At 54.2% G+C, this 13201-nt stretch overlaps 1 protein-coding gene across 1 annotated transcript in view; it reads left to right on the forward strand.

Annotated features, from left to right (window-relative positions):
- The window catches only part of EFR3A (EFR3 homolog A), a 151630-nt gene that overhangs the window by 69926 nt on the left and 68503 nt on the right, over positions 1-13201 (forward strand). The window contains exons 6-7 of the mRNA XM_066578801.1: positions 3883-3961; positions 8121-8256. Coding sequence (XP_066434898.1) covers positions 3883-3961; positions 8121-8256 — 215 coding nt within the window. The remainder of the gene's footprint in view (positions 1-3882; positions 3962-8120; positions 8257-13201) is intronic.

The raw sequence follows: 13201 nt of genomic DNA on the forward strand, positions 1-13201 counted from the left end.
TCAGCGGCTCTGTCTCCCATTGCTGTGTACAGAGAGGCTGTTCTGTGCTGCAGACGGCACCTCCTCACAGCACACACGTTACCTTCTGAAACCCAAGCATCAGGGTAATGGTACATCAGGTGGGCGGAGCCATCAGTGATTGACAGCTCTGTGTATGACTGTACATGCAGGAGCAGCTGTCAATCACTGATGACTCCGCCCACTGGACTGTTAGGCTCACAATGTGCTGAGATGTAAATGGATTAGATACAAGTTCTACTGAATTTCCCCCATAATTATTTATTGGTCCAGTCGGCTCCTCCGGCTCTACAACATGCTGCCGGCAGGATGGACCACGCCTTCAAGTCCCGCAGTATCCTTTATATTTAGTCGGTCAGAAGCCGCATTTACGGCTAGTAACTAAACGCCCCAAAGATGATTACCAGTGATCTACACGGTGGCGCCTCCTGGCGATGCTACAGCGGCTCGAGTCATCCGAGCGCGCAGGGTGATTCCTGACTTCACGGCAGATTCACACAAACTAATAAATAGAGTATTGACAAGGAGTTAATTCGCAAGTGTCACTTGGTCGGAGGTGAGAAAATCGTAAAATGTCCTATTTTTGGGTAATTCGGTTTCAGAATGCTTTATTATTTGCTATGGGAGACAAAAATATTTGCATCGCGTTCACATGTTACAACGAGAGTGAGGATCATTAGACCAGGAGAACCACATGTACAGCCGCCCTGCAAGGACAGGATCACAGCTGCAGGTTGGAGTGCAATCACAGACTGCGATCTGCTGTTATGTGGAGCTGCCTGGCCTGCGCTTACACAGTCGTGCTTTTGTATCGCTTGGAGTGGAGAGTGGGGGCGGCTGCGAGCGGCGCTGGTTATTGGCGCTGCTTTGCGGGGCGAGCGGCGCTGGTTATTGGTGCTTCTTTGCGGGGCGAGCGGCGCTGGGTATTGGCGCTGCTTTGCGGGGCGAGCGGCGCTGGTTATTGGTGCTTCTTTGCGGGGCGAGCGGCGCTGGGTATTGGCGCTGCTTTGCGGGGCGAGCGGCGCTGGGTATTGGCGCTGCTTTGCGGGGCGAGCGGCGCTGGGTATTGGCGCTGCTTTGCGGGGCGAGCGGCGCTGGGTATTGGCGCTGCTTTGGGATCACACTTTATTCAAATATTTTGAGAGCCGCATACGAAGAAATAATCGTAGTTTTCTTGTTCAGACCTTTTTACATGTTGTTTTTCATTCCCGCCTTCGGCTCTCAGGAATGTGTTTGAATTGCGCATTGCGTGCGATGGACGCTGCATAGTAACATAGTAAGCTAGGCCGAATGAAGACAAAGTCCATCTAGTTCAGCCTGCAATAGTTCCTACCTGTCTGTAAGGCCCGGGACAACAACCCGCTGCTCCCCTAAAATCTATATCCTGTAATATCCTTCCTCTCCAGAAAGACATCTAGTCCCTCTTTAACTCCTCTATGGATCCTGCCATCACCACGTCCTCAGGCAGAGAGTTCCACAGTCTCACTGCTCTTACAGTAAAGAACCCCCTTCTGTGTTGGTGATGAAACCTGCTTTTTTCTAGACGTAGCGGATGCCCTCTTGTTACCGTCGCAGTCCTGGGTGTAAACATCCTGGAGAGATCCTTGTATCGTCCCCTCATGTATTTATACATGGTTATTAGATCACCCCTTAGCCATCTTCTTTCCGGGGTGAATAATCCCAGTTTTGGTGCCTCTCTGGGTATTCCAGTTCCGTCATTCCATGTATTAGTTTAGTTGTCCTTCTTTGAACCCCTCCAGCACTGTAACATCTTTCCTGAGCCCCGGTGACCAGAACTGTACGCAGTATTCCATGGGAGGCCTGACAAGTGCCTTATATAATGGGAGGATAATGTTCTCGCCCCTCGCCCCTATACCTCTTTTACTGCACCCCAAGACTCTATTAGCTTTTGCAGCAGCTGACTGGCATTGGTTACTCCAGTTTGTCTACAGCCCACTAGTACCCCCGGTCTTTTCCCCAGCAGTACCCCATTTAGTGTATATTGGTGACACCCATTTCTCCTGCCCATGTGTATAGTCTTACGTTTATCCACATTGACCTTCATTCACCATCCCCCCCCCCCCCCCCCCCCAGCTCTCGGTCCACATGTAGACGCACATTGTCCTCCGTTGTATTAATTATATTGATCAGCCTGTACCCCCGTTATTCAGTCTGGTTTGTTAGTTAGTACTAAGTCTAGAGTATCCCTCCTCATAGTTTTCATCGGCCATGCTCTCTTCAAGCTTCCCCACTTTAATACACAGTGGCTGCAGTGGAAGTACATTGGTTTACATTGTCGCACTCGCGTATGTTTGTTGCGTATCACGCTCGCCGATAGCCTAACTCTAATCACGTCCGCTATGGCAGCCATCACTATGGAAAGGATCAGAAAGGTCAAATTATGCAAAGTTAAAGTTTTGTTTCTCAACTGATCTGCAGTATATACGTGTCTGTGTATTTATAGAATGTGTGTGTGTGTGTGTGTGTGTGTGTGTGTGTATATATATATATATGCTGTGAATAATTGAGCTCCGGCTGTGATTGGCTGGCACTCGATCCAATCGAGTATCACTCGAGTATAAGCCAAAATCTAGGCTTATATTCGAGTATATACAGTAATCTATGCTTGTGCCAAATTTCAAGTTTTTATGACATCGGGAAGTTGGAGAATTAGTGGCGAGTCAGTCAGTGAGTGAATCAGTGGGCGGGTCAGTCCTTTCATATATATATAAAATGAATGAGCTGATATACCCGGCTTAACCTGAGTTAATTTGGTACTGGTGTTTATCTGGTGTTCACACGGAAAATCTTATGAAGTCGTGGTTACTTTAGAGATACTGAGGAAAAACATCTGTTCACCATTTTGCATAGTTCTCTGCGTTACCCAGGAAACACCACGTGGAGGCAACCATGCGACGTTTACTGTATATAAAATGACATCAGGAAGTGAGAGAATTAGATTACGTACATAAAATTTGGACTCTAATTCTAAATCTCGTCCACATGGCTGGCTAATCCTGAGATTAGCGGCCACAGGCGGATGTGCCACGCGGAAATTCTGCACGGAGTTAGGATAGGTAGCAGCGTGGGCATCCGCGGCCAGAGACAGTGACACCGGGCACCAAAAGTTCTTTAGTCCCGGCTTCGCCTGGGTTTATTGCAGGCCTTGACTCCAGGCCAACATAAAGTAACCCCCAGCTCGTCTGAGCGCTCACTAAACATACACCGGCCCTGACTACTCACTTGAAATACTAACGTTTGCGGCACACAGCCCGTCCGGTCCTCAGACCTGCGGAGGTCTCACCATACACCTCTCCTTGGTGTGGAGGTTAGGGGCGTCACCCTGTCAACCTTGGACCTCTCAGCCCCACACTGGGCTAGCCGGGTTCCTGGCTCCACAGTGCCCTGTCTCTGGCTCTCTCAGCCCCTGTGTCTCTCCAGACCTGCAGGCCCAGGCTTTATAAGGCCTGGTACCAGCCTCACCTGGTACGTGGGAGTGGCCATCCCACCCTTCACTCTGACCGCTCCAGGAAAAGCCGTCCCGGACTATGCGGCTTGGAGCCACTACATTGACTACACCGTGTCAGTAACTTAGTGTTACTGACACCCAAGTGCTGGCTTCCTCCACTGAGCCCAGGCCGCTCGGTGGCACATATCTGCCCTCCAGCACTTAGTCAGTCACTGTCTCACTATACATATATACACACATACTCCACAAGTGAATGCAGTGGTGGTCTAGCACCCTCCAGTCACATGGGGTGGTCTTGGAATCACCGGTGGCCCCCCGGATGTTTCCTGCAGATGAGTGATTTTAACCCCTTCAGCAGACACTAATTGTCCCGGTCATCTGTTCTTCTTCCACAGGCACCTCGACCATCACAAGCTGTGGGAGTCCAACGAGTTTGCCGTATCCTGCTTTAAGATCATCATGTACTCCATTCAGGTGGGTGTCTGCTGTGATGGCCCCCCGGGGAATAGCTGTGCCCATGGAGCTGGGTCGTGAGTGCTCCCTCGTGTGACGGCCACAGGTCCCCACCCCTCTTCCCCTTCACCCCGTGTGAATCACGTATGATCCTCCGTGCGACGGCTGCGCATGAGCCCCACCCCCCTCCCGTGCGACGGCTGCGCATGATCCCCACCCCCCTCCCGTGCGACGGCTGCGCATGATCCCCACCCCCCTCCCGTGCGACGGCTGCACATGATCCCCACCCCCCTCCCGTGCGACGGCTGTGCATGATCCCCACCCCCCTCCCGTGCGACGGCTGCGCATGATCCCCCCCCCCTGTGCGACAGCTGCGCATGATCCCCCCCCCCCCTGTGCGACAGCTGCGCATGATCCCCCCCTGTGCGACAGCTGCGCATGATCCCCCCCCCCCTGTGCGACGGCTGCGCATGATCCCGACCCCCTGTGCGACGGCTGCGCATGATCCCCCTCCGTGCGACGGCTGCGCATGATCCCCCTCCGTGCGACGGCTGCGCATGATCCCCCTCCGTGCGACGGCTGCGCATGATCCCCCTCCGTGCGACGGCTGCGCATGATCCCCCTCCGTGCGACGGCTGCGCATGATCCCCCTCCGTGCGACGGCTGCGCATGATCCCCCCCCCCCCCCCCCTGTGCGACTGCTGCGAATGATCTGATCCCCCCCCCATGCGGCGGCTGCACATGATCCTGGAGGCATACAGGAGGCATGGAGACTCTAGTACCCTGTTGTACCGCCTCTAGCTTGGATACAAGATGTGATATGGGGGCATGGAGGCTCCAGTACCCTGTTGTACCGCCTCTAGCTTGGATACAAGATGTGATACTGGCGGGCATGGAGGCTCTAGTACCCTGTTGTACCGCCTCTAGCTGGATATAAGATGTGATACAGGCAGGCACGGAGGCTCTAGTACCCTGTTGTATCGCCTCTAGCTTGGATACCAGATGTGATACGGGCGGGCACGGAGGCTCTAGTACCCTGTTGTACCGCCTCTAGCTTGGATACCAGATGTGATACGGGCGGGCATGGAGGCTCTAGTACCCTGTTGTACCGCCTCTAGCTTGGATACCAGATGTGATACGGGCGGGCACGGAGGCTCTAGTACCCTGTTGTACCGCCTCTAGCTTGGATACCAGATGTGATACGGGCGGGCACGGAGGCTCTAGTACCCTGTTGTACCACCTCTAGCTTGGATACCAGATGTGATACGGGCGGGCACGGAGGCTCTAGTACCCTGTTGTATCGCCTCTAGCTTGGATACCAGATGTGATACGGGCGGGCACGGAGGCTCTAGTACCCTGTTGTACCGCCTCTAGCTTGGATACCAGATGTGATACGGGCGGGCACGGAGGCTCTAGTACCCTGTTGTACCGCCTCTAGCTTGGATACCAGATGTGATACGGGCGGGCACGGAGGCTCTAGTACCCTGTTGTACAACCTTTAGCTTGGATACCAGATGTGATACGGGCGGGCACGGAGACTCTAGTACCCTGTTGTACCGCCTCTAGCTTGGATACAAGATGTGATATGGGCGGGCATGGAGACTCTAGTACCCTGTTGTATCGCCTCTAGCTTGGATACCAGATGTGATACGGGCGGGCATGGAGGCTCTAGTACCCTGTTGTACTGCCTCTAGCTTGGATACAAGATGTGATACGGGCGGGCATGGAGGCTCTAGTACCCTGTTGTACCGCCTCTAGCTTGGATACCAGATGTGATACGGGCGGGCATGGAGGCTCTAGTGCCCTGTTGTACAACCTTTAGCTTGGATACCAGATGTGATACGGGCGGGCACGGAGGCTCTAGTACCCTGTTGTACCGCCTCTAGCTTGGATACCAGATGTGATACGGGCGGGCATGGAGACTCTAGTACCCTGTTGTACCGCCTCTAGCTTGGATACCAGATGTGATACGGGCGGGCATGGAGGCTCTAGTACCCTATTATCCTGCAGCCTCTTTGGAAGCCGCCATGAGAGGAACACATGTGGCTGCAGGATGTCCTGAACATATCGCTGAGCTGTCATTGTGCCTCCTACCACTACTAGGGGGGGCCGACTGCCGTATGTTATGGACCCCCAGACCACCACACCAGCAGGGGGCCGGATTGAGACTTCACCCCGAGGTCTCCAGACATGAACACCGCCGTCGTCAGCGCACACTACCCCTGGAATAATCGCTGAAGGCTCTGTAGCATCCAGTTTCATCGTTCATGACATCACTGCAAACAGAGGCCGTACCTGTAATGGGGGCCGTGAGACCAAATGTCCTTCAGCCAAGCGCCTGGAACTGGTTCCGACTGACTCAGGAGTGTAAGGATGGCGCCCCCTGTCACTAGATTGCAGACAATGAAGCAGTTAGAGCTGCTGGTGCTTGTCAGATGATCAGACGGTCCTCTCTACTGGTGGTCTGTAGGGGGCGTCCTGAGCCCGATCACCTTGTGTGCCCCCATCCACTGGTCCCAACACCTCCTAACAGTCAGACGGTCCTCTCTACTGGTGGTCTTTAGGGGGCGTCCTGAGCCCGGTCACCTTGTGTGCCCCCATCCACTGGTCCCAACACCTCCTAACAGTCTGGTCAGACGCTCCTCTCTACTGGTGATCTGTAGGGGGCGTCCTGAGCCCAGTCACCTTGTGTGCCCCATCCACTGGTCCCAACACCTCCTAACAGTCTGGTCAGACGCTCCTCTCTACTGGTGGTCTGTAGGGGGCATCCTGAGCCCAGTCACCTTGTGTGCCCTCACACATCCACTGGTCCCAACACCCCCTAACAGTCTGGTCTGATGCTCTTCTCTACTGGTGGTCTGTAGGGGGCTCCTGAGCCCGGTCACCTTGTGTGCCCCTATCCACTGGTCCCAACACCTCCTAACAGTCTGGTCAGATGCTCCTCTCTACTGGTGGTCTGTAGGGGGCGTCCTGAGCCCAGTCACCTTGTGCCCCCATCCACTGGTCCCAACACCTCCTAACAGTCTGGTCAGACACTCCTCTCTACTGGTGGTCTGTAGGGGGCGTCCTGAGCCCGGTCACCTTGTGTGCCCCTATCCACTGGTCCCAACACCCCCTAACAGTCTGGTCTGATGCTCCTCTCTACTGGTGGTCTGTAGGGGGCGTCCTGAGCCCAGTCACTTTGTGTGCCCCTATCCACTGGTCCCAACACCTCCTAACAGTCTGCGGCCTTCCATCCTTCTAAGGTTCTATAAAATGAGCCCCCAGCTTGGTGGGGGAGGGGGGGGGGGTAATAAATAAATTACCTGAAAGCGCTGCGGAATAAGTCGACTCTATATAACCAGATTTCTTTAACATAGGGTAACATGCTGATGCGTTGAGCAGGTTTAGCCTCTTGGGGCTCGTGCCCATGGACGTTCCCCACAATACAAGGCATCTGTAAATCCGTCATGGATTTCTATTGAACCTAATAGCTCAATCCTCGCATGCGGGATTCTGCCGCGGATTTACACTGCGGGGAAACAATCGCGGCATGCTCTATTTTACTGTGTTCTCCTATATAGTAGTAATGGAGACCGAGGTACAAGACACGTTTTCTGCGATCCCCAGCGGGGACTTTTTTGTTTTGCCCCGCGGTGTTAAACCGCGGGTGTATCCTGCTCCGTCCGTGGGCATGAGCCTTTACTATATTTCAACCTTTTTTCGTTGGTTTTCAGTTTCTTTGGTTTTCCAAACGGTTGCTAAGATTACTCAGAAAATATTCACAGTAGTGCCAAAAGTATTAGAGGTTGTCTGCTGAGGATCAGCCGTGTCTTATTGATTTCAACCCTCGTATGTACTTCTTGCTGAGAGAGAGAAATCTAGTGACAACCCCTCGAACATCTGACCTACTGCACACTGCCGTGTATGTCTGCAGAGAGAACTTGCTGGTTGATCTGGTCCTGTGATTCCAGCAGCCTCTGCACTGCAGGGCCCTAGCAATCGTCGGGCATTATGGCACATGTAATGTGAGCCAGCAGAAGCCTCAGACATCTGAAGCCTTCACGCAGACAGGAACCTCTCCTGCAGGTTTACTAGTACTATGATTCCAGGTCTTGCTAGCAGTGTTCCGCCCGGTTCCATTGTCTTTCCTGTGGTCTCTACGGTTTATGTATAACACCGTGTCCTCTATGCATTGCAGGCGCAGTACTCCCACCATGTCATCCAGCAGATCCTCGGACACCTTGACTCACACAAGAGGGATTCTCCCCGCATACGAGCTGGAATCGTACAGGTTCTCCTGGAGGCCGTAGCCATTGCTGCTAAAGGGTCTATTGGTAAAAAGATACATTCTGTCATTCTGATATTACTACGTCTTCATCACGCCCTCTGCATGCATGTCGCCTCTAAGGAGAGGATCGTTACATGGTGACAGGATAATGGGGGCTCGAGTGTCCCAGGAGATCAGCCGCTTTACCCTTCTCACTATCCCATGTCTGGCTGCAAGACCACGGATGGTGCAGAGGAGCATAGTGCAGCTCCAGGGCAGCTGATGATTTAGTCAGCCTCTTTCATTAGAACTCAACCGTTCCTCATAGGGCACTAGAATGGTGGAGATGGAAGGGACCTCTGGGGTCACCGGGTCCAACCCCCTGCTCAGTGCAGGATCGATAAATATAGTAAACCCCCCGGCGCTCCTGGTGATTGGATAATACGTTCAATGATTGAACTTACTTCGTAGAGGAGTCCTGTTTCGGGCGGGGTGGCCCCCAACGTCCGGGCGGGGCGGCCCCCAACGTCCGGGCGGGGTGGCCCCCAACGTCCGGGCCGCTGTAATCCAGAAGACTTCTGTAGTTTGTCAGAACTTTTAGGCATGACCCACAGGGGAGTGATAATGCGGGCAGGGAGTATGCAATGCGGCTCAGAGGTGTAGACCTTCTTGTTTAAGCATGAGAGATTAATTAAACATGTGGGTTATAGAGGGGCAGTATGGTAACTGGGGGGTACCTACCTGGAACAGGACTCCTCGACGAGGTAAGTTCAGTCAATCCCAGACCGCTCACCATCTTGGTAACTCTTCTCTGAACTTGCTCCAGTTTGTCTCTGCCTTTATACTGGACCCAGTATCCCAGATGAGGTCTGACTAAGGAGGAGTGGAGGGATAATGGCCTCACGTGATCCAGACTCGATGCTTCTCTTACACCGCGGACGCAGTGCTCCCCTGCACATGTGGGGCTCAACTGACGGGGGGTCTGTGGGGTCTGATGGGGGATAAGAGTCGCATGTCGGGTCATTCAGACATTTGCAGGAGGAATAACGGTGTTGGCCTCTGTTTCTTTGTCCTGGTGTGTGAACAAGAGCGGCTCTGTTTAACCCTTTCTTTAAGGCCCCCCCATGGCCCCGGCCGTATGCGGACTTGTTTTTGCGCCGTGAACAGTAGTTTATTGCTCACGTTTTTCGGTGCATATAAGGAACTGTGAGATGTGTGCTTACCTGAGAGCAGGCAGAGCAACCGCCTCCGTCCTGCAGTCATGCGGCATAACTGGCACGGCGCCCCGCTCTGCTGCGGCCGCTGCCATCACAATACTGTACAGTTTTTCCTCTTTTGCACAATCAAACCCTTTTTTCTAAGTTCTCTTTACTTCGCTGCGTGCGAAGTCCCCGAACTCTTGTCCTGCCCGGGGAGGCGGTATGGCTTATATGGGCACCATTCCGGGTACATGCGGCTTTTTTGATCACTTTTATTGTGTTTTGGGAGGCCAAGCGAGGACCATCATCATTTTGCCTCCATTTCTTCGGAGTTTTACGTTTTTTGCCATCCGCTTTATTGTGCGGGTCGTTGCAGATGAACACAATGGAATACAGCTCTGGGAGAAGGCGCCACAGAAGGGTTTTGTTTTACATGTTTGTTGGGTTTTTGTACTATCCCTATTTTTGTCTACGTTATTTATGTCCTTGTAGGGCAGTGATGGCGAACCGAGACCGAGTGCCCAGACCCACTTATTTATGGCAAAGTGCCAACACGTCAGGGGGCGGGGCTTATCACGACATGATTCTACCCCCGTCATTATAAAAAGGACAGGGCTGTTTCAGAATAGACAGCGAGCAGATTGTGACTGCTTCTTGTATGCGGAAATACTGCAGAATGTCCTCAGCGGGGATTGCTGTGGGAAACTCTGCAGCATTTCCGCATCCAAAAAGCAGTCAGAATCTGCACCCCGTCTATTGTGAAACAGCCCTGCCCATTTCCACCGCATGTAAACCTACCCCAATGGTAATAGTGACCCCCCCCCCCCCCAGCAGCCTCAGTGGTAATAGTGACCCCCACATCACAGCAGCCCCAATAATAATGGTGACCGACCCCAGCAGTAATAGTGACCCCCCACAGCGATAATAGTGACCCCCACCACCACCGACCCTAGTCGTAATAATGACACCCCCCCTCCCCCATAGCAGCCCCGGCGATAATAGTGACCCCCACCACCACCACCACCGACCCCAGCGATAATAGTGACCCCCCCCCCCCCCACTACCCCAGCGGTAATAGTGACCCCCCCATAGCAGCCCCAGTGTAATAGGGACATCCCACAGAGCAGCCCCTAGCGATAATAGTGACCCCCACATCTGCCCCCAGTATAATAGTGACATCCCACAGAGCAGCCCCCAGCGGCCCCAGCGATAATAGTGACACCCCCTCCCCCCAGCGATAATAGTGACCCCCACAGTGGCCCCCAGCGATAAGTGACAACCCACAGCGGCCCCAGCGATAATAGTGACAATTCCCCGCCCAGCGGCCCCAGCGATAATAGTGACAACCCACAGCGGCCCCCAGTATAATAGTGACATCCCACAGCGGCCCCCAGTGTAATAGTGACATCCCACAGCGGCCCCCAGTATAATAGTGACATCCCACAGCGGCCCCCAGCGGTAATAGTGACATCCCACAGCGGCCCCCAGCGGTAATAGTGACATCCCACAGCGGCCCCCAGTATAATAGTGACATCCCACAGCGGCCCCCAGTATAATAGTGACATCCCACAGCGGCCCCCAGTATAATAGTGACATCCCACAGCGGCCCCCAGGATAATAGTGACATCCCACAGCGGCCCCCAGGATAATAGTGACATCCCACAGCGGCCCCCAGGATAATAGTGACATCCCACAGCGGCCCCCAGGATAATAGTGACATCCCACAGCGGCCCCCAGGATAATAGTGACATCCCACAGCGGCCCCCAGGATAATAGTGACATCCCACAGCGGCCCCCAGGATAATAGTGACATCCCACAGCGGCCCCCAGGATAATAGTGACATCCCACAGCGGCCCCCAGGATAATAGTGACATCCCACAGCGGCCCCCAGGATAATAGTGACATCCCACAGCGGCCCCCAGTATAATAGTGACATCCCACAGCGGCCCCAGTGTAATAGTGACATCCCACTGCGGCCCCCAGTATAATAGTGACATCCCACAGCGGCCCCAGTGTAATAGTGACATCCCACTGCGGCCCCCAGTATAATAGTGACACCCCACAGCGGCCCCCAGTATAATAGTGACATCCCACAGCGGCCCCCAGGATAATAGTGACATCCCACAGCGGCCCCCAGGATAATAGTGACATCCCACAGCGGCCCCCAGGATAATAGTGACATCCCACAGCGGCCCCCAGGATAATAGTGACATCCCACAGCGGCCCCCAGGATAATAGTGACATCCCACAGCGGCCCCCAGGATAATAGTGACATCCCACAGCGGCCCCCAGGATAATAGTGACATCCCACAGCGGCCCCCAGGATAATAGTGACATCCCACAGCGGCCCCCAGGATAATAGTGACATCCCACAGCGGCCCCCAGGATAATAGTGACATCCCACAGCGGCCCCCAGGATAATAGTGACATCCCACAGCGGCCCCCAGGATAATAGTGACATCCCACAGCGGCCCCCAGTATAATAGTGACATCCCACAGCGGCCCCCAGTATAATAGTGACATCCCACAGCGGCCCCCAGTATAATAGTGACATCCCACAGCGGCCCCCAGTATAATAGTGACATCCCACAGCGGCCCCCAGTGTAATAGTGACATCCCACAGCGGCCTCCAGTATAATAGTGACATCCCACAGCGGCCCCCAGTATAATAGTGACATCCCACAGCGGCCCCCAGTATAATAGTGACATCCCACAGCGGCCCCCAGTATAATAGTGACATCCCACAGCGGCCCCCAGTATAATAGTGACATCCCACAGCGGCCCCCAGTATAATAGTGACACCCCACAGCGGCCCCCAGTATAATAGTGACATCCCACAGCGGCCCCAGTATAATAGTGACATCCCACAGCGGCCCCCAATATAATAGTGACATCCCACAGCGGCCCCCAGTATAATAGTGACATCCCACAGCGGCCCCCAGTGTAATAGTGACATCCCACAGCGGCCCCCAGTATAATAGTGACATCCCACAGCGGCCCCCAGTGTAATAGTGACATCCCACAGCGGCCCCCAGTGTAATAGTGACATCCCACAGCGGCCCCAGTATAATAGTGACATCCCACAGCGGCCTCCAGTATAATAGTGACATCCCACAGCGGCCTCCAGTATAATAGTGACATCCCACAGCGGCCCCAGTATAATAGTGACATCCCACAGCGGCCCCAGTATAATAGTGACATCCCACAGCGGCCCCCAGTATAATAGTGACACCCCACAGCGGCCCCCAGCGGTAATAGTGACATCCCACAGCGGCCCCAGTATAATAGTGACATCGCACAGCGGCCCCAGTATAATAGTGACATCCCACAGCGGCCCCCAGTATAATAGTGACACCCCACAGCGGCCCCCAGCGGTAATAGTGACACCCCACAGCGGCCCCCAGCGGTAATAGTGACACCCCACAGCGGCCCCCAGCGGTAATAGTGACACCCCACAGCGGCCCCCAGCGGTAATAGTGACATCCCACAGCGGCCCCAGTATAATAGTGACATCGCACAGCGGCCCCAGTATAATAGTGACATCCCACAGCGGCCCCCAGTATAATAGTGACACCCCACAGTGGCCCCCAGCGGTAATAGTGACATCCCACAGCGGCCCCAGTATAATAGTGACATCGCACAGCGGCCCCAGTATAATAGTGACATCCCACAGCGGCCCCCAGTATAATAGTGACACCCCACAGCGGCCCCCAGCGGTAATAGTGACATCCCACAGCGGCCCCAGTATAATAGTGACATCGCACAGCGGCCCCAGTATAATAGTGACACCCCACAGCGGCCCCCAGCGGTAA

Source organism: Eleutherodactylus coqui, chromosome 9 (assembly GCF_035609145.1).
Source record: "Eleutherodactylus coqui strain aEleCoq1 chromosome 9, aEleCoq1.hap1, whole genome shotgun sequence".
NCBI classification, from domain to species: domain Eukaryota; kingdom Metazoa; phylum Chordata; class Amphibia; order Anura; family Eleutherodactylidae; genus Eleutherodactylus; species Eleutherodactylus coqui.